The 22527-nt window shown below is 42.7% G+C and overlaps 1 protein-coding gene across 1 annotated transcript in view; it reads left to right on the top strand.

Annotated features, from left to right (window-relative positions):
* Positions 1 to 22527, top strand: part of LOC141108566 (5'-nucleotidase domain-containing protein 2-like) — a 67238-nt gene that overhangs the window by 13600 nt on the left and 31111 nt on the right. The window contains exons 2-6 of the mRNA XM_073600283.1: positions 6711 to 6895; positions 8357 to 8431; positions 11868 to 11923; positions 13184 to 13277; positions 15570 to 15698. Coding sequence (XP_073456384.1) covers positions 6711 to 6895; positions 8357 to 8431; positions 11868 to 11923; positions 13184 to 13277; positions 15570 to 15698 — 539 coding nt within the window. The remainder of the gene's footprint in view (positions 1 to 6710; positions 6896 to 8356; positions 8432 to 11867; positions 11924 to 13183; positions 13278 to 15569; positions 15699 to 22527) is intronic.

The raw sequence follows: 22527 nt of genomic DNA on the forward strand, positions 1-22527 counted from the left end.
CCCACCAGAAAGTCTGGAGTACCTGGAGAAAACCAATGCAGGCACATGGAGAACGTGGACTCCATGCACGTAGTGTGTTTGGTTGGGACTCGAACTGATGACCCTAGTGCTGCAAGGCAGAAGTTCTCTGGAAACTGTCAATTCCGAGACCTTCCAGATAATGGCTGATCTCCTTTTTGTATATAGATTAACAGGTGGGAATGAACATTAAGGTAAACTTGTCCTGTGATATTTAGAATGTCCCTTTTTAACAATCCATAGTCTTCACATGGTTGCTCAACCTGTGGCCCTCCAGCTGTTGTGGATCTACAAGTCCCAACATGTCTCTGCCTTTCAGAGTCATGCTTGTAACTGTCAACCTTGAAGTTCATCATGGGACTTTGTAGTTTTGCAACAACTGGAGGGCCACCAGTTGAGCACCCCCTGGTCTTCAGTCTGTTGTGGGTACGCATGCTGTTGGTCTGCAGGTTGTCCAGTTGGTTTGTAAAGCCCTCTTTTTGAGTTGTTAACTTGTGATCAGCATGGGGGTGGCAGCTGTCGGTGTGATGTACCTATCAGTTTTGTTTTAGGTTCATGTTTGGGTCCTCTGTGTTTTAATGAAAACAGCAGTCTTATCTGACGTGGACATGCATACGGGTGTCGTATATGCTGTAAACTATTTTTCAGTCTAGGTATGCTCTGTTACGCGAAGTGATCGTTATCGGTCTGCTGCCATATCCAGGCGTACTCTACCCAGGAACTGCTCAGCAGCTTAAGCTTTATCTTCCATTGAAAGACTGTACATATGGTGTGAGATACATTGCTGGACTGAAGAAAGAGCTGCTTCATCCTACGTCATTTAAAGGGCCTATCTTGTTTTCTACTGCATGTGCTTGTGTAAAGGCCAACGCCATCTGTTGCACCATGTTACACTCGTATTTAGGGTGTAATATTTTAAACCTGTTGCCAGTGGCACGCGGAGAGTGATTCTAAGGCTGGCCTTTCGTTGTACAATTTTTTTCTTTTAGATTTACCAAAATTATGAGGTCAAACCTAAACGATTCAAAATTTTGTATGCCATCGGGCAGGTGCTTGCACTACATGGATGAAGGCACATCTAAAGTAAGTTGAATAAGAAAATTCGTATATTATATGGCCAGCTTTAATGGAATACAAGTGCTGTGATCACCACAGTCCTAGTCCTTCAACTCTTCCTCCAGCTCTCCAAACTAAAGTTCATACCTCCAGCTTCCACATAGAGCTGGAGGAAAACTCGTCAGGAGCCTGGCACACCACACGCCATCTACTAATCATGGCTGCAATAATTAATTTTTTTTCTAAAAGTGAAATTTAACTCCAGCCTTTCTTCCCTTTTTTTTTTTTTTTTTTTTTTTTTTTTTTGGCTTGTTCATGGCAGCAGTTGCATCGAGTGCACCACCCGGCTTGACAAAGTTTGATATGAAAATCCATAGGAGCCAGACAAAAAGAATTCCTTACTGAACAATGACTGCAGCTAGTCTGATGCAGTCCATGTTTGGGTATTCTAATGGCCGCAAGAGCAGCTGCTGTTAGAATACAATTGCCCGCTTGGAAGATGCTGTTTAGCGTGGCTGGTTAAATCTATTGCTGGCTGATGAACTGATTCATGTATGGTTGTTCTTGGGAGAATTTTATTCAGGATTTGTATAGCGGCAAGTTTGCACGGCGCTTTACAGCATGAGGGCAGACCGTACAATTACAATACTATTCAGTACAGAAGGAATTGGAGGGGCCCTGCTCCTCAGAGCTTACAATCTAGGAAGAAGGGTCAAGTGATACAAAAATAAATACCAGTGGGGGATGAGCTGATGGAGAAATTAAAAGTATAGTTAGTCGGGGGGCAGGATAGTCTTTGAAGAGTGTTTTTTTTTTTTTGTTTTTTAGGGCTCACCTAAAGGTGGACAGAGTAGCATATGGACAGATTGGGGTAGGGAGTTCCATAGGATGGGAGAAGTTTGTGAATTCCTGGAGGTGAGCATGGGAGAAGGTGATAAGGGAGTTGGAGAGGTCTTGAGAGGAACAAAGAGCGATTTGGTTGGTACCTTGAGACCAGGTTAGTGGTGTAGCTGGGAGCAGCGTTGTGGGGGCCTTGTCAGTTCTTGTTAGTATTTTGAACTTCTATTTCTTGGGTGAGCAGAAGCCTGTAGGCGTGATTGGCAGAGAGGGGTAGCAGACACTGAACGATTGGTAAGTTGGATGAGTCTGGCAGTAGCAGTCATTGACCACACAGATACTGCAGCAGGGCGTCCTCCTGCGGCAAATTGTGTACCTGTATATGATTACGTGCGGGGGGTCTGGGGCACGCGCTGCCAGCGACATGCTCCCGTTGTGATTGGACACAGCGGGAGCAAATCAGCACGCTGATCATTCTGAGGAGAGGCAGAATGGCCGTCTGCCTATGTAAACAAGGCAGGTCCCCCTTTCTGTCAGAGGGGAACATGGAGATCTTGTGTTTCTGCTAAGCAGAAACACAAACCTGTGTTCCCCACAATTAGAAAGCACTCCCTAGCGACACACTTAACCCTCTGATCACCCCTGATGTTAACCCCTTTCCTGCCAGTCACAGTGCACTTATTTTTGTTAAAAAAAAAAAGTAGAATACATATTGGCCTAAACTGAGGAGAAAAATGTTTTTATATATCTTTTGGGGATATTTATTATAGCAAAAAGTAAAAAATGTGTTTATTTTTTGCGCAAAAAAAAAAAAAAAAACCTGCAAAGGTGATCAAATACCACCAAAAGAAAGCTCTTTGTGGGGAGGAAAAAGGACATCAATTTTGTTTGGGAGCCATGTTGCATGATCACGCAATTGCCAGTTAAAGTGACGCAGTGGCGAATTGCAAAAAGTGCTCTGGTCTTTGGCCAGCCAAATGGTCTGGGGCTTAACTGGTTAATTAACTCTCTATTCTCCATTTATTTTCCTTCTTTCCTTCTTTCCTTCTTTCCTTCTTTCCTTCTTTCCTTCTTTCCTTCTTTCCTTCTTTCCTTCTTTCCTTCTTTCCTTCTTTCCTTCTTTCCTTCTTTCCTTCTTTCCTTCTTTCCTTCTTTCTTTCCTGTGTTTATCATTGCTGACAGCTGAAGTTAAAGTGGAGGTCCACAATAAAATTAAAAATGACATTAACATTCTACAAAAAAATATAATAAAAAAAATTTTAAGAGAATTTTTTTTTTTTTTTCTTACCAGAAATGCCTGTTGCTAGGCAGTCTTCCTAATCTGCCTCTTCCTATTCCGCGGCGCTGCTCCTTCAATTCCTCCTTCGGCCAGCTGCCCCATTGTCTTCTGGGACATGTGCGTGTCCCAGAAAACCACAGGGCCATTAACAAAGCGCCGCGCGACATGCGCAGTAGGAAACAGGCAGTGAAGCTGCAAGGCTCCTCTGCCTGTTTCCCTTAGTTAGGATGGCGGCACCCGATCTGATGGACGGATCGGCCTCGGTGGGCCGACATCGTGGGCTCACTGGACAGGTAAGTACCCTTATTAAATGACAGCAGCTAGTGTTTTTATAGTTGCTGACTTTTTTTTTTTTTTTTTTTTTACGGCCAGACCTCCGCTTTAAAACAAAACAGTTGCAGTAGGTATTCGTATTGGCGAGTACTAAAAAATATTGGCACTTGGACCCATTGTGGAAAAAAAAAATGGTATTGGTGCATCCCTTTTGGTGACTTTTAAATATGTAGCCGAATACATATTGGCCTAAATAAATGAGAATTTTGTTTTTTGCGCTTAAAAATAAAATGACGTGATCAAATAGCCTATGTAAGGCATGACTAGCCTAAACTTAAAAATGGCTGCTTCTACTGGAGTTTTGTGTTTTGCCAGTGGAAGCGGCTCGATGTTGTCCTATAAATCTTATGTATGGCCAGCCTTAGGAAATGGTGGTATTTTATTATTGGAGGGATTCATTTGTCAAATCTCAATGGAGAAATGTAAAAATACAGCAAAAAGCAGCATTTGTTTTTCCGCCTTTGCCGAGGATCACCTCTCTTGTGTGAACAAGCCCCTTTAGTAGTTTATTTACAGCGGATCCTTTCTACCTCCAGGTTGTTTTTCTATTGCATGAAGAGTATGACTGATGGGTTTTCTACACTTCTGTTGCATTGACAGATGAATGTCATTTAAAGACGAAACCTGAGGCAATAACCTTTTTCGAGTTTCCATGTTGCAGGACTTAAGGAGGCTCATTTCTTAGCACATGGTATGGATTTGTGATCCCATCCCCCATCAGCAAATCTTGTTTAGAAAGGATTTTAGATGGAGGGGGGCGTTGTAATGAATGGGAGCAGCAGAAGTTGAAAGAAAATTCCTGCAGTCAAAATACTTGACGTGTGTGTGTGTGTGTGTGTGTGTGTGTTTTTTTTTTTTTTTCCTTCCTCTGGAGCAAAATTCTGCAGATCCTTACATAATTGAGTTTTAGCCTTCCTGCTTTTTGACAGAATCTTGTTGCATTGATCAAACACGTTAGATGGTTTTCTGATATGGTTACAAAGTCCAATTATGAGGCTATTGTCTAAGCTCTTAGTTTACTGTTCTATTTAATTTTTATTTTGTAAAGAATTTGTATAGTGCCAACAGTTTGCACAGCGCTTTCTGAAATGGGTAATGGGTTCTTGTAGATCAGGGGTGTCAAACTCAACTTCAAGGGCGGCATCAGCATTATGATTGCCCTCAAATGGCTTGCTGTATCTCTAATACTAGATGTCCAGGGTATCCCACCCCTCTTACATCAGATGTCAAGAGCCCTCCCTTACATCAAAGTGCACCCCCTTGCCTTGTGTTGCTGGCAGCAGAGTTGGGCAGCAGAAAGTGCAGCGTCTGGATAAGGGCGCTAGGAGAGGTGTGAGGGGCACATGAAATGGCCTGGAGGGCCAGATTCAGCCTTCAGGCCTTGTTTGAACATGGCACCAGCTTCATCTACAAGTAACTCTTTAAAATGCTTGTAAATCAGACCGCCATCTTCATGTTGAATTGCTGCTCCATAAAAAAATCACTGCCATTTAAAGGCACGTGAACAGAGGCATTCCTCTTTACTTGGAGCTTTGGAGATGTGCATCTGTATGCGTGCCCCACTTTACACGTATAGCAGTGTATACCTACCTACAGCCACCTACTGTACACATTTGTGTCTATGGGCTACAGGGAACCAAAATATGCCAGTGTGTCTACACTGTAAGTTTGAAAGCACCTGAGTGCATGAGCCCTAAGGTGAATATAGACATTGGAAAATAGTCTCATAATTTTTTGCTTTGGCAATATTGGGCTTATCTAATATCTGTGTTCCTGCAGGTTATAAAACCTTGTCTGATATCTATTCACTTCCCGTGATAAGCTCACACAAGCAGTATCTGCAGTGCCAATGAGGCAACCATTAGGAATGCATTGGAAGTCTCACCAGGGAACCTCATCTGCTGGCTTATGGTATTTCTTGGGCACTTAAACCCACCACCTGTCTTTTTTTTTAATCCATTTGCTAAACCAAAGTCAAATATCAGGTGCTTCTAGTTTTTTGGAGACATGTGGCGCTGTACCCTGCCTCCTGTGATATAAGCTGTTCCCTGAAGTGGCTAATCGCCTTTTAGCAGCCAAGTACAAAGACATGCTGGTAGGGTAATTTGCCCTATTATGCACATGGATGCTTGTGAGATAGGAACCTTAGATTATAAGCTCCATGGGGCAAGGACTGGTGTGAATGAATGTATGTGAAGTGCTGTATAAATTGTTGGTGCCATTATAAATACCTGAAATAAAAATTTCCAGGCAGTCTTGTCACATGGGATGGAGAATTCCAAGTGTGTGATACAAGTGCCAACCATATCGATTTGGAACTTGCACAAGGCCATTTTCACGCTTGGGAGTAAATGGTAATACACATTTAGATAGAACAAATTGAAGCCACTAACGATTTGAGTATGCCTTGATACTTGTTAGTTAAACTTGCCATACACTAGTAGAATTTCTTTTGAAAAAGTTTGTTTTATGGAGCAGTCAATTTTCTAAGTTTGTAGCAGACAAAAGTTTGACGTGCTTTTGAATGACATTTGTCAAGTCTGTTGGCATTATCAAATGTACTGATGAGACTTTCCCTTTGGACGTTTGTCAGGAAATCTACCAGTCTATCGCCAGCTTTAGAAGCATAATCATTTGTATATTCTGTATGTTGAGAGCGCAATGGTTGCATATAAATTTGCTGCAGCAGGGGTGTTTTTTTTTTTTTCACTCAAAGCAGAAATAGTCAATTACAGTACTTCCCTTCCATCTTGGCTCAGTCTTTTGGGATTGCCGCCAAAGGCCATCTTGATTCACCACCCCTTCCTTCTTTGGTCCATAATCTTTTGGGTAGTGTTTATGGGTGACTTGATTAGCCATCCCTTCCATCCTTGCTTAGCCCTCTTTTGGGATCAGTCTGTGGCCAACTTGATAGGTTATAACTTAACGCTCTCAAATTAATTCAACCTGGCACCTAGGCATGAGTTTACAGTATGAAAAGGCTACCTAGAATTGTCAGCGCTATATAAATAAGCTGGAGGCCGGTAAGAAGTCTTCATTACAGAAGACATCTGCAGAGTGCCTGCAATAAAAACCTTCCTACCAGCTATATTTTTTTTATTAGCTAAAGTACCGCTGTATTGAATAAAACAATGAAACTTTCATAATTGGATGAAATCTAATCCGTTCTCTAATTTTTATCTTTTAGATCTCTTACCTCCGGGAGTATGTAACCTTCTGAATTCATCCACCATCTATGCCAACAATGAGGTCTGTTTAGGTGACATAGAAGTCTATGGCTTTGACTATGATTATACGCTGGCACTTTACTCCAATGCGCTGCACTCCATGATCTTCAACACTGCCCGAGACATCTTGGTGGAGCAGTACAAAGTAAGTCACGGATTCATGGTACAACCAATGGCCATGACAGTGTGAATCTGACACCTGTGACCCTGCTGATGACCACTTCTAAAGATGGGAAAGTTATTTGCTACTCCGTGAAAGAGCCTTGAAATGTAATGATGAGAGGATCTGTAGGCAATATGCATTAACAGATTCTTTGTCTACTTAGTCAGGTCACCATTAAATATAAATGTGTGTGTGTGTGTGTGTGTATTTTTTCTTTTTTGCAGTCTGTGTCCCCACATGGGAGATTTACCCTCTCATTGTCCTTGTGAACATTTGTTTCCAGGAACAAAAGTTATGGGGAAATCCAAAATGTTTGAGTTGTCACACGAACAGGAGATGAGCATTCATCTACTGGGCAAAAGCGTTGACCACTCTCTAAAATTGGATCATCCCTTATGTTGGAGAAATCTGCTTGCTCTTCCTGCTGTGCTTCTGGAACCAGATGGGGAAACCTCCCCAATGGCACACATTTTTATTTTTGGGGGGGGGGGGGGAGAGAGAGAAACAAGAGGTTTTTAACTATCTCCTGCTCTTGCCAAAAGGAGGGGGAAAAAGCCAGCAACACGTCAATCTGCTCTCTTGCTGCTCACTTATTCTAGTAGCTCACCGCATCTTATTTTTTTTTTTTTTTTTACTCCAGGAGAACCCTTGATTTTCAAGGAACCCCTGCAAAAACAATTCAGTGGGGGGGGCTTCCTTTAAATTGATGGCAGTCAGTGTGCAAAAATACAACCCTTGGTTGTAGATAAAGATAAATGGTGTTAATGCAGCTGGGCACCGGAATATAGGCACCATCAAATGGAAGGTCTGTCAGCCACTGCTCAAACAACCCCTAGCAACCTCCTGAAGGAACTCTTTAGATCAGGGGTCTCAAACTGGTGGCCCCCCAGCTGTTGCGAAACTACAAGTCCCATGAGGCATTGCAAGACTGACAGTTTCAAGCCTGAATCCCAAGGCAGAAGCATGATGGGACTTGTAGTTTTGCAACAGCTGGAGGGCCACCAATTTGAGACCCCTGCTTTAGATGCTACAGAACCCTGGCTGTGAATGTCTGATTAGACTTGCAAAATTAATCTGGTCATGCACTAGTAGATTTTTGAAGAAACCATTTATATGAAAACTCTCAGTGCATTTGATGACTTGATGACAAATTTCCTTGAGTGCTTCAAAATTTTGCTTGCTTTTACCATTGGCATTGGGAATCTAAAAAACATTCTACTAGTGTATGGCCAGCTTTAGGCCCAGGTTTCAGGATGGTGTCAGGTAGAAGATCAGATGGTAGGATACAAAGTTCTTTTCATTTTGTAGTAACTTTAGAGACACAGGATTAGAGTTGCAATGCTTTTACTCAGCATGAACATGTAATGGAAATGCAAACCTGTATTGTAGATAGGTTCTCATTGATATCCAGATCTAAACTTTTTTTTGTTCTTTGCTTCCTAGTACCCAGCAGCAATCCTGAAGTACGACTATCTGCCCAACTTTGCTGTTCGAGGCCTGCACTACGACATGAATAAGGTAATTGCTGCACGTTAGCTTTTCGTTTGTAAAGGGAAGATCTGCTTATCTTGAATGGTGATCGGGATTTGGGGGATTCCTTTAAAACAAGTTTTATACTTCCTTACATGTGAAACAAAGTTTGTGCAGGACAACCCCTCATGGACTATGGAGGCAGAACCCACTCTGTATGAGCAGGCTGATTGTGGTCACTTGTAACAATCCTACCAAGAAACTTGCTGCCGTGTGAGGCCACAGGGGCTTCTTTGCCCCATTGGGGTCTTTGTGAGTGCATATCTGGCTGTGCTTTCCTGTCCTTTGAGTGTTGCCATGCAGTTATCCTAGCAAGAAAAAGTTAATGTTGAGGTTGATTCCTAAATACAAATGCCCACTATCGTCCCTGAGGAAGGACTACAGATCCAAAACCTGTCGGTATCATCAAATCAATTCACTTCATTTGGGTTGACCTTGCCCTCTGCATTAACAACTTTTTGAATACATCTGATTGTATGGTATAATGTATCAATGCATGTACTGTTTCTCGTATTGTCATTTTTACTAGGACGTGTGTGTGGTGTTTTTTATTTTTGTTTTTTTTTTTTTGTTTTTTAGCTACTCTTGAAAATTTTAACTTTCATGATGTACAGTATGGCTCCAGAGATGTAACCTAATGCTGGCCATACCAAGTTAGATCTTTTTCGTTCAGCCTGCAAACTGAACCAAAAATAACAGATTCCTCTATCCAAGTACACATGGACTATTCTCCCATTGTGGTTATTTTATTCTGGCAGCAGGCATCGGTGGCTATTAAAATATCTGGAAAACACTTGCATCTGCTTGGATGCAGCCACTGTTGTGTCAACAATGTTCTGCCCAGCTCCTTGGAATTTTTTTTTTTTTTTAATTTTCATTCAAAGGATGTTGGGTGGGAGGGTGGCTACAGGACCACTCAAAGAGCAAATTTTGTCTGGTTGATTAGGAACCAGGCCAGAATTTGCAAAATGTATGGCCAGTTTAGGTGTAATTTTAAGCTGGCCATACATTTTTAGTAGTCGGGGTAAACCAGAAGACTCCATAGACTACCAGTGCCCCTTGCAGATCTAGACAAAGCGCATTTCAATAAAAACAACAAAGAATAGGCATTCTCTTCAGTGGGTAGGTTGGCAGTAGGTTACTTGAGTGGCGGGTACTGCATTTTGGGAGGGATTACGTCTATTCTCCCAATACTAGGTCAGGATTTTCCAGTGAAGACTAGGGTGGAGTGAGGCCTTGGAACAGGGAGAACTTATGGAGGCTCCTGTTTGGCAGCAGCTTTAGTTCACCAACATGTTTACTTTTAAAATGGTCATACATAGCTGTTTTGGGCTTACTGGTAAGGGACCCAATCTGATGTGTTCATCCAGAGTTGAGGTGAAATCTTTGAGGCTTAAATGCTGAACACATGTATTATGCAGGAACTATAAAATGGTGAAATTCATGCTCGTGTCAGTTTGAAAGACCATAAATCACCCCCAGTAAGTAACGTGTTTTTGTCATCTCAAGCAAATCTGGGGGAGACATTAAAACATTATGCAGATCGTGTCCCTAAGCACTAAAACCAAATCCTCCACACTGCAGTAGTATGGGTTAATAGTGTTGTCCATTTTGATATAGCCTGCTTACCCCCCCCCCCATGTGTCTTTCCAGTTTACACTTGTGCTCATAAGTTTACATACCCTGGCAGAGTTTGCTTTCTTGGCCATTTTTTCAGAGCATATGAATGATAACACAACAAACATTTTCCACTCATGGGTAATGTTTGGCTGAAGCCATTTATTAAAAATCAACTGTTTACTCTTTTTAATTCATAATCACAACAAACTACCCAAATGACCCTGATCAAAAGTTTACATCCCCTGGTGATTTTGGCCTGATAACATGCACACAAGTTGACACAAAGGTGTTTGGCTATTTAAAGGTAACCATCCTCACCTGTGATCTGTTTGCTTGTAATTAGTGTGTGTGTGTGTGTGTGTGTGTGTGTGTGTGTGTGTGTGTATAAAAGGTCAATGCGTTTCTGGACTCCTGACAGACCCTTGCACCTTTAATCCAGTGCTGCACTGATGTTTCATGGGGGGGGCAAAAGAATTGTCAAAGGATCTGTGGGAAAGGGTGGTTGAACTGCTGAACTATATAGAACAGGAAAGTGATATAAAAATATATCCAAGGAATTGAGAATGCCAATCAGCAGTGTTCAAAAACTGTAATCAAGAAGTGGAAAATGAGGGGTTCTGTTGAAACCAAACCACGGTCAGGTAGACAAACTAAAATTTTAGCCACAACTGCCAGGAAAATTGTTTGGGATGCAAAGAAAACCGACAAATTTCAGGTGAAATACAGGACTCTGAAAACCTGTGGTGTGGCTGTTCTAAGATGCACAATCAGGAGGCACTCGAAGAAAGATGGGCTGCATGGTCGAGTTGCCAGAATAAAGCCATTACTACGCAAATGCCACAAAGTATCCCTCTTACAATACGCCAAAGAGCAGAGATGAACCTCAAACCTTCTAGCACAGTCATTTGGAGTGATGAGACTAAAATAGAGCTTTTTTGGCCACAACCGTGAAACGCTATATTTGGAGAGGAGTCAATAAGGCCTATGATGAAAGGTACACCATTCCTACTGTGAAACATGGAGGTGGATCGCTGATGTTTTGGGGATGTGTGAGCTACAAAGGCACAGGAAATTTGGTCAAAATTGATGGCAAGATGAATGCAGTATGTTATCAAATACTGGAGGAACATTTGCTTTTATTAGCCAGGAAGCTGCGCATGGGACGTACTTGGACATTCCAACACGACAATGATCCAAAACACAAGGTCAAGTTGACCTGTCATTGGCTACAGCAGAATAAAGTGAAGGTTCTGGAATGGCCATCTCAGTCTCCTGACCTCAATATCATTGGGTCACTCTTGGGAGATCTCAAATGTGTAGTTCATGCAAGACAGCCCAAGAATTTAGAGGAACTGGAGGCTTTTTGCCAAGAGGAATGGGCAGCTGTACCATCTGAGAAGAGAGCCTCATCCACAATTGCCACAAAAGACTTCACGCTGTCATTAATGTTAAAGGGGGCAATACATGGTATTAAGAACTGGGATATGTAAATTTTTGAGCAGTGTCATTTGGGTAGTTTCTGTTCTGATTATGATTTTAAAGAGTAAGCAGTTGATGATAAATGGCTTTAACCATGAGTGAAAAGTTTTTTATCATTTATATTCTCTGAAAAATGGGCAAGAAATCATAAATTCTGCCAGGGAATGTTAACTCATGAGCACAACTGTATATGGTTTGTAGAGTCTCAGGAAATGGCTTATTATGCCTCATCTTAGAATAAACTTCCTCTTTTCCTCTATTTTGTGAATAGATTTGGGTTCTTTTGGATTCATTTTAAGCATTCTGACATCTATTTTCTTTGTAGGGACTGCTGATGAAGATAGATGCGTATCATTACATTGAGTTGGGCACAGTGTACAGGTACGTGGAAAAAACTTACTTTTATGACCTAACCTTTTCTAAGATGTCAGCACTGTAGGGTCTAAGTCTTTGTAACTGCTTGAATCCCCATGTGGATGTTATGTTCTAATTTTTCGAAAGGAAAGTAAGGGTAACGACTGACCACAGGCTTCCAAAATGCCGCCTAGTGTGCTGCTCGAGTTCCCCCAAAGTTCCAAACATTTAGTTATTTTCTTGATGATGTTAGGCATGCCCCTATTCCTCTGGTCACAGTACACGACTCTGGCAATGGGTTTTTGCCACTGCAATATGGGACAGTGTGCATACTTGACCTATGCTTGAAATTGGGTTTTCTTCCCCAATCCAAACCCCCCCTCCCCCACCCCCCCCTTTATTTTTTTTTTTTTTTTTCAGATATGTTGCCTGATAAAAAAATAGACTGGAAAACCATCATCCTTGGGTACCCCAACCTGTTCGAATAACCCTGGGTTTGATATCTTGGGAGAATGGATTGGCTGGGGTGTGTGGGGGTTTTTTTTTGTTTTTCGTAATAGACAAAAAAAAAATATTCTTCCCCCCCCCCCCCCCCCCCGATAGGTCGGCCTGTGTCAGAAGTGTGCATCCATCTTGATGTCTGGGCACCTTAACACTAATGAGCTTGGGTCGAGGTCTAAACCCATGTTTTGGCGAACCCAGAAGGAAGGTGTTAGTGCTGGGGCATTCCCCCATACCACAGCTGTATACACAAGGGGGCATGGCTGTTCTTCACCAAACTGAGCTAATATGGCCATATTGGGGCCATGTCTGGGTCCTAATATGGTCACATGGCCATAATTGGTCAGTGATGTCAGGAGCTTTCCCACCCTTTTGTGTACGGTGGGGCAGGGGATGCCCTGGCCTCAACGGCTTAGGTCGGCTCTGACAGCTCCCTTTCTGGTTTGGGCCAACTTGGGATTTGTAACAAACCCAAACTCATTACTCAACACTTACTAGCCAGTAAGTAACTTTATGACCATACCAGGATAGGCTGACTTGTCAGTTGGTACAGTACTACTTGCTTTGTTTAAATATGACCATGGTATGTCTTGCCATGCTTCAGGTAGACTAATTGAGTGAGATGTTTGTCCATGTCCCTTAACTGAAAATTTACACTGCTGCAGTTTTTGTTCTGGTTTATGATTGCTTGTGTATTTGGGAAATGGTCTTCCTGCAGTGTGGTGTGTTCACCTAACCTTTCCTACTGTAACCTTAATGTGCTGTGCCTCCCTCCCCAATCACTAGGGGCCTGAAGCCGGTCCCAGATGAGGAGGTGATGGAACTCTACCAGGGAACACACCACATTCCACTTCACCAAGTCAGCGGGTTCTATGGCAAGGTAAGTCTCTTCTGTGCTGTGTGCTTTTCTGAGATGGGCATAATCAGTTTGACAGAGGAGTGGTGTGATTCCCCTATCCACCAGATCCTTTTGACCAAGCTGTGTATTCCATTTCTTTCTTAGAAAAAAGCATGGCCGCTAAAACATTCCTTGGGATCTAGAATCCCCACCACAACATCCGCTGACACCTTCACCATGCTCTTCCGCTACTCTGAGCCTTCAGTAAATATCTGGCCTTCCAGTTATGGAGGAGCATCAGACTCCCTCCTAGGCTGCAGTGCTCAGATTTGAGTGGCCAATCCCAAAGTGGGCTATCTGACCAGGAGGAGGAAGGAGCCCAACCCTGAATGAGTTTTGACACAGGGCTAGGATGCTGCATTGCGAGAGCCAGAAAAGCCTGGGGAAGGCAAGGATCAGTGGGGGGTGGGTGGTGGTTTTAACATGAGAACCTGTCACTGTCTTAAGGCATTAATCTGAACTTAAGACAAATCTCTATTATTTAATCCAGGTATATATTACAAAATGATTAAATATATTTAACCTACCATAAACACCCGATCTTTGTCTGCCTCCTGCACATCAGCTCTTTGAATCTGAGTTTGTGTGCTTTTCAAGGTGTTAATGTGACACAGGGATCATGCTCACAGGATGTGGGAGCAGAGAGATGACCTCTTTGCTGGTGCTTCAGGTATTCAACTTTACATTATTTTTTTTCTTTTTCTGTGAACTAACACTGGGTGCCCTACCCGCTGTCCTTGCCTCTAAGGTTGCTGAGATGTCAGCACTGCTCTGGCATTTTGAAACCTCTACTCTTCTCAGTAAGTGCTTCCAGACCAGATAGCTTCTGATTGGTCAGGGTCATACATCCTGGAAGCACTGACAGAGAAAAGTGTGCATTTCAGATCCCTGGAGTGGCTGCAGCGATGGGGTGCTGACAGCTTGGAAACCCCAGGGAAATTTAAAGCAGAGATGAGGATTAAGGGAGTTGTCGAGTAGTGGTGGTGGTTTTTTTTTTTTTTTTTTTTTTTCTTAATTTTTCTGTAAAGGTGAACCAACCCTGTCAATTCCTATGCCGTGTAGTCTGCAGGGAGGTTCAGGAGCTGACCCCTGCTGTCTGGTAGGGGTGTTTTGTATCACAGGTCTGGTTTAACGATTCTCCCGAAGACAGAACAGTTCAGGATACCTTTTTTACTATCCCATCATTGGCTCTCATGGCTGACAAACAATTGGGATAGCCATACACTACTCAGTACTGAATTTTGTCGATTGCACAAGAAACCTGTTTATCAGATTCATTAGTAAAGTCAGATGAAAGCAAGAGAAGTCTCCAGCTTATGTGAAGTGGTCCTGGAGTTGTGCATTTAATCTAGTGGGAAGGCATAAAACCGAAAAACGAGAGTTTTGTCTAAAAAGGAGGGAAGTCATTTCGAGGTTGCTTACAATAAAAAGGAACGTTGCATTATTTACGTGCCTGAGAACGAGCATGAATTGCTGTGCCCATACTTCATATGTCATTTACCGGTTTTGATATCTGTTTTTCTCCAGTTCCCTATTGGTTTGTGAAGTAGAACTCAAGACAAATGTTTTACTTTCTGGATGGTGGGGAAGAGTTAGAATCTCCTGATTTTTATTGCTGTCTTTGCCCCATTGGGTTCAAAGAGGTGGTAATTAAGAGTATTAAAGGGGAAAAGACCTTCAAAGAGCTCAGTGCTTGTTGTCGGCGGCTTCACATGCAACCAAGGCTATCCTCCAAGGGGTTCCCAGATATGTTGCTCAGAGCATAAACCAATAGGAGTGCCAGACCTTGTAAAGGCCAAAACTGCTTTTGATTCACAAAATGGCTAACTTGTTTCAGGAGGCTTCCTCAGGGCTACAAGATAAAAATTGTAAAAAAATTTAGGAAAAACCATCCATTTATAAATGGGGGGGGGGGGGGGGGGGGATGATGGTGGTCAGACGGGTAAGAGGACATCTCTCAAACATTAGTCGGACAGAAAAAAATACTTTTGCGTGAGTGGAGCTTAGGCTATGTTAGGTTGTCTGAGTCACAATTGGGGGAGAAATGTTTCCTAATCCCACTGCCTCTCTCAGAAACAGTGGTCACCAGGACAGGCATGGATGCGAAATCTCAATTGGACACCCAGCAGTAAAATTCTGATAGAAACCCTTCAAAACTCTACCAACAACTGTAAATACATTTTTGTCTGGAGTTCCACTTGATTCTCTTGTTGTAGAATGTGACCCAGTTCACTGCTTGTCAATTCTGATTGTGCTGATCTTTCCCGTTTTTAGGGTCCTGCTGTCAAGCAGTACATGGATATTTTCTCTCTGCCTGAAATGACACTTCTGGCTGTGGCTAATGACTTCTTTATTTCCAATGACATCGACTACGATCCAGTCCATCTGTACAAAGATGTCACTGTAAGTATCTGAAACAAGCTTTAGTATCTGTATACTTATGGAGGCATTTAGTTGTTCTAAGCGCATAACACTTAGTCGTGGGTGTTGACGCCCCTCCTGCATGCAGGCTGTTTATTGCGCCTTGATCTGCCCCAAGTTGCACAGGAAGCACGTGCAGGCAAGTCTGTATAGCCAGTGCATCTCAATTTCCTTGAAAGAAGCTGTGTGCAGGCAGTCTATACTGAAGCCCACAGCATTGCCCATGGGGATGAACCAGTTTTTGCTTGTAGCTTGGGGTTGGTGTTAAATGGTTTTGAGTTTTAGTGGCATTGTCCCTGTATGATAATACTAGGGGCTTATCCTTCTGCCTTCCATGTAATGCCTATGTGGGCAGCACTGGCTAAGTGGTTGGCACCTCCACCTAGCTGTTATTGGGTTGGCACTACCTGCCTGGAGTTTGCCTGCATGGGTTTTCTCCTGCTACGGGTAAGAGGGGACAACTCCAGTTTCCTCCTACACTCAAGACCATGCTGGTAGATTAATTGGCTCCTGTCTAAATTGGTCCTAGTATATGAAAGTGAGTTGGGGACCTTGGCTCCTTGAGGATAGGGAATGATGTGAATCTAGAACATGTATGTGAAGGGCTTTGTAAAGTCGGCACTATATAACTACTGTACCTGTAGTAATTAAATGTGATGCTGAAGTGGGTGAGCTTTAACGCCCCACATGCTGCACATATGCATCAATGGGCAGCTGAGATTTTCTGTACTGAGTATGAGCTCCCAGCAAAGTGACATACAGCTTCTGGACTCTACGGGTGATTAGGAGCCAGCCGAACTGGCTCCTGATCTTGTGACCATTGTGAACGCCAATTAATGGTCACATGATCGTGCAGTCCTTCCCGCTCCTGGGCGTATACACCAAGGAAAACTTTGTGTGCACACACGAGGTGGTCATTGCAGGAATCAGGATTGAGACATCAAAGTGGTATAACTGCATTGAAGAATCAAATGCTTTTCTGTAGAGGTTCGACGTTGGCCGACTTGAGAATAAAAACCAGATTCCCTCCTCCATACAATCGAGGTGGATTGAAGAAACCTCCCTGCTGTGCAATTCTATTCTAACAGTCCTCTGCTATCAGAATACACTGTGCAGCTGTTGCAAGCCGTTGGTCGCCTAAAGTTTTCCAACATTCCCGTTCGACAGAGGTTGATCGTTAGCCTTAGATGGATCAAAATTTGTCTGGTCCCTGCTGAACTGGCAGAATTTCAATCCATCTATGGGCAGCTTTAGTCTGTAGTACTCAAACTTCTGTGAGCCAAAGCTTTGTCAGAAAAGTAATTGACTTGTAGAAGTTTGTGCGCTGCTTCTACTAGCAGACAGACACATGACTGTAGAAGACCTTAGCAGTGTGGTTCCTGACCACAGGGCCATGGATAAAGAATTGCTCTGCATGAGTAGCTGTGACGGTCTTCACACATGGTGGTTTTGTTTATTGATGGTCTGACCACATACGGCATTTGTAGGATTGTGTACAGATGGATTATCTTGAGTAAACAGCTGGAGGTTCTTGCAGAAGTTTAAAGAGATTTCGATTTAATTGACGAGCATGCCTATTTTTTTTCAAATTCTCTTTAAGACCTTGTTTACCTTAGCAATGCTCTCTTCAGAGGTAATGTATTACCTCATCGCCTGCTTGAACCCTGTACTAGCTTGTCCTAATTGCATGCAGCTGCAGGGCGCCCCCATTCAGCATAATGGGTCACGACGGCAAGGATCATTTTTGATGCAAAGCGTAGGAGGTTATCGATCACATCTGTTTCCACCTTGTAATCCTCATATGGTCGATTTGAAATATCATTGTAAACAAAGTATCTGTGTACCGATGACCATGCAAAATGATTTTCCTCCATAACCAAATGACTGGGTTTGATCAAACCTAATCTAAAGCCCCATACACACTTTTCCGTAGATTTTTGACTTCAGATTTACCAAAACCATGTAGTGTAAGGGCCTGCCTGACTGCATACAGATTGAAACTCCTAAGGTTTATGGTAAATCTGAAGAAAATCTAATGTGTATGGGGTTTGTATCGATTGCAAGGGGGCGTTATAGATATTAACATGGCTTGCAGATTTATTTTTTTTCTTATTGGGTTGATGGGAAATTCAAAGCATGTGTGGCAACCATAAGCTGTTTGATATGTAAGCTGTTCTATTTAAAAACAAAGTGTTAGTTCACCTTTACAAAAAAGACTGCAGGTAAGTGGTTTTTGTAGATAAAAACCAACTGTGCGGTTTTGACTAATGCCTTTGCTATAAGTGTAGGCCATTTACATACATCCCAAAGCCTGACTGGAATACTCCCAGGATATTGCTAAGTGAGGCCTAGTCATTACTGTGCACTTCCACCATCACCGATGCAAGCTCTTCTTCCCCCTCACTTTTTTTTTTTTTTCTTTTCTCTTGAACCTCCTCACATGCAGTCTCTCTTCCCTGAGGCAGTATTTCTGAGTTCAACGTTTGAGTGCGCACTCCTGTGATGGAGGAAGTAATGACTAGGCCTTACTTGGCAACATCCTGGAAGTATTCCAGTCAGTCTTCAGGAGGTATCTAAATTGCCTACACCTATAGCAAGGGCGCTATTTAACTTTAGTCAGAGCTACACAGCTTGTTGGTTTTTCTACAGATGCCCTTTCTCTGCATAGTCTTTGTTTTGGTAAAGGTCAACTAACCCTTTAAGGCTTCATTCACACTTGTACGACTCCAAAGTTGTGCCGATGGGTATGACTTGGCTTTGACCAGTGATAATGGACGACTGTTGCATTGTATAACAGTTAGTTATGACTTCCATGCAACTTTCCAGGGTTAACATGGAGTGCCGAGTCAGACATCGCATGTGATTCGCACTGCTGTGCAGATCACATGCAGTGTCTGTGTGATGCAAATTCAGCCATACAGATATTTATGGCTGAATTTGAAAGCATTTGGACCACAATCGTGTTTTTTTTTTTTTTTTTTTTTTTTTTTTTTTTTTTATTTTTATTTTTTTATTTTTATTTTTTTTTGCGCCCCAGAATCGGATTGCATGGGTGCAATGTCACAGTTCGCACTGCGAACCGATCTGCGGGTGTCATTAACTTTCTATTGACGCCTGCAGCGGTTCGCATAGGGCAGTGTGGACCATCTAAAAATTCTATGCAATGCGGGAACCAGCATTGGAGTTGCGCTAGTGGGAACCGAGCCTGATGTCTATGAAGTACTTTGAAGCTGCAATTTTAACCACTTCCCTACCCAGCCATAGTCATATGACGTCCACAGATGGGATCTCCCATCCTGGGTGGACGTCGTATGACGTCCTGGGATTCCCGGCCGTCTAGGGGGCGCGTGCGCCCGCCGCGTTGCTTGTGACCCGGTGCGTGTGCGGCCGCCGGGCACCCGCGATTGCCCGTTAACCGGGCCGGACCGTGTGTGTGTGTGTGTAAACACACAGATCCACAGCCTATCAGCTCTGAAGAGAGCGATCTGTGTTCCCAGAACGGAGGAACACTGATCGGTCTCCTCCCCTTGAGCGTCCCCTCCCCCTTCAGTTAGAATCATTCCCTAGGAAACATATTAACCCCTCCCCGCCCCCTAGTGGTTAACCCCTTCACTGCCTGTCACATTTACACAGTAATCCATGCAATTTTATAGCATTGATCGCTGTATAAATGTGAATGGTCCCAAAAATGTGTCAAGTGTCCGATGTGTCCGCCATAATGTCGCAGTCATGAAAAAAAATCGCGATCGCCGCTAAATATTTTTTTTTTTTTAAAAATGCCATAAATTTATCCCGTATTTTGTAGACGCTATAACTTTTGCGCAAACCAATCAATATACGCTTATTGCGAATTTTTTTTTTTTTTTTACCAAAAATATGTAGAAGAAAATGTATCGGCCTAAACTGAGGAAAAAATTTGTTTTTAAAAAAAAAAATTGGGATATTTATTATAGCAAAAAGTAAAAAAATATTATTTTTTTTTTTTTCAAAATTGTCCCTCTTTTGTTTATAGCGCAAAAAATAAAAACCGCAGAGGCGATCAAATACCACCAAAAGAAAGCTCTATTTGTGGGGAAAAAAGGACGTCAATTTTTTTGGGGTACAACGTTGCATGACCGTGCAATTGACGTTCAAAGTGCGACAGCGCTGAAAACTAAAAATTGGCCTGGGAAGGAATGGGGTGAAATTGCCCGGTATTGAACTGGTTAAGTCACACATATGAATGGTTATTGGGAAAAACGTGGGGAACGACTTGTCATGCGACTGATTTCCAAAGTTACATGACAAGTGTATATGGAGCCTAAGGGCTGCGGATCTGCAGACTCATAAGATTTTTTTTTTTTTTTTTGTCATGCTTGTTTTCTTTAGACCGCTTTAAAAAAAAAAAGTTGGAAACTTTTTTTGAAAAAAAAAAGTGATCTGGTGAACAGGCACACAAACTTGAGTAGGGTCACAAAGACAAATCTGTTTCTTTATATAGTAGTTTATTGTACCGTATCATAAGTTTGTGTTTTTTGCATGAAGGGAACGTGGAGGGAGGCCTGTTCTCCCCAAAAAATGAAAAACAAGGCTGACTGAAACCAGCGCAGACTGGATAATGGGAGGGGGTGGGGGTCATGGTGTCTTTGTTTTGGTCTGCAGCGGGTCCTCCCCCCTTCTCTTATATTGTACGTTTTTTGACTCTCCCTCAAGCTTGACGGGGAACATTTTGTGCCAGAAAGTGAGGCGTGTGACGTCACCCTCCCACATATGTTTGTTATCTGACCAGCACGGTAGCGACACTCTGTCAGTCATAGCAAGGAGGGGGGCTGGGGAACTGGGTGTGGAGTCCAGCAGATGGCTGAGTGATAGGAGGGAAAATTCTGAGGAAAGCAGTTTGCTGGGTCTTTCCTCTCCTCTCAGGAGCAACTTCATCGTCAATTGTGGTTTTTAGTTCCTTCACAGCCCCATGTTTGGTTTTGGGACTCTTGAATAAGAATTTGACTAAAACGTCTTTCTGGCAACAGTCAATGTTCAGAGATTCAATCCTTTTTTATCCGGAATGTTTGCAGCCTTTGTGAACTTTGCATAATGGGGTTTCTGTGCCTTTCAATTAAAGGAAAATTGACTCCACGCTGTCCTTGGTATCCCTGGCAGAGCTCGCACCCTGGGCATTGTGCGAAGAGGAAATAACAGTTTTTTGTTATGGTGATACCTCAGATGGTTTTTACCCCAAAAGAAACATTTGGCCTTATTTACACTGACATTCCTGCACTCGCTTCCCCTGCATTCAGAAAAGCCAATTAATAATAATCAGGATTTATATAGCGCCAACAGTTTGCGCAGCATTTTACAACATGAGGGCAGACAGTACACTTACAATACAAATCAATACAGGAGGGATCAGAGGGCCCTGCTCGTTAGAGCTTACAATCTAGAACTAATCTGAGAAATATAAACCTTTTAGGCCTCACAAAGGCCCCTTTTGCACACGGTTGTGTGTGTGTATATTTATTTTTTTCATTTATCTATGTGATTCAGATCTAAATCAATTTTCACATCTGTGTTCATTTTGTTTACATCCATTTTTGCATCACTCTTCTTCTCTCCTCCTCTTTTTTTTTTTTTTTTTTTTTTTTCCTTGAAGCTAGTCATATGTGACAAAACTAGAAACCTTGTCAAAAGGTATATACAGTATCTCACAAGCAAGTACACCCCTCACATATATGTAAATATTTTATTCTCTTTTCAAGGGATCATGCTCTGCTTCAGTATGTCACAGTACATGTTGGCGTTCATGGTTCCCTCAATGAAGTGTAGCTCCCCAGTGCCGGTGTTGTGTCGAAGTGCCCGGGACGAACGGCGCATGTGCCGTACGGAACAACACAACAGCTGATTTTATGATCAGCTGTTGTGACAGCGCCTGCGCACAATAGCTGACAGAAATGTTTGTCAGATTGTGCCCCGCGCTCCTGTGGTGAATTCATGACAGTGGTGGAATTTTTAAAGATGCTCGGTGCTACAAAACTTTTTATGCTATTCTTCGAAGAATAGCATAAAATTTTTTGTTTTGCAGCACTGGGCATCTTTAAAAATTCCACCCCCAACTGCCCATCATTTATAAATATGCCCCTCACCGACATGAACTCGCCACAGGAGCGTAATCTGACAGAAAAAACGTATTTTGTCGGCTATTGTGCGCAGGCACCGTCACAACAGCTGATCATAAAATCAGCTGTTGTGCTGTTCCATGCGGCGCATACGCCCTTCTTCCCGGGCACTTCTCAACCGGGCACATTCATGCAGCCCCAGACCATGACACTCCCACCACCATGCTTGACTGTAGACAAGACACACTTGTCTTTGTACTCCTCACCTGGTTGTCTCATGAAAGGATATAATAAAATAATTTACAAAAAATGTGAGGTGTGCACACACTTGTGAGATATTGTATGAACAGATGTAAACAGACAGCTTCCATTTAAGCCCCATTTACGCTGGGCATTTGGCATTGGTGCATGGGACTCTGATTTTTTTTTTTTTTTTTTTTTTTTTTTTTTCTTGCAGGTGGAGGGCACAGATGTGCATCAAGCTCCACTGGCAGCAACCTATTTGAAGGCAAAGTTTAGTTCACCTTTTAGGCCTCATGTCAACTGCTGCTGGTAAACTGACATTTAGGAGCAGTTGGGCATTTTTGTTTTCTACTGCCCCTGAACTCTCCTCTGTAAACGACCCTGTGTACACGGACAGATAAGTCCTTTTTAGGCAGTTGTGTTGGAGGCATTTTTTTGGAATGCAAAAAAGCGTTCAGAAGCTGTGTTTACAGGCATTT

Source organism: Aquarana catesbeiana, linkage group LG09 (genome assembly GCF_042186555.1).
Source record: "Aquarana catesbeiana isolate 2022-GZ linkage group LG09, ASM4218655v1, whole genome shotgun sequence".
Lineage (NCBI taxonomy): Eukaryota > Metazoa > Chordata > Amphibia > Anura > Ranidae > Aquarana > Aquarana catesbeiana.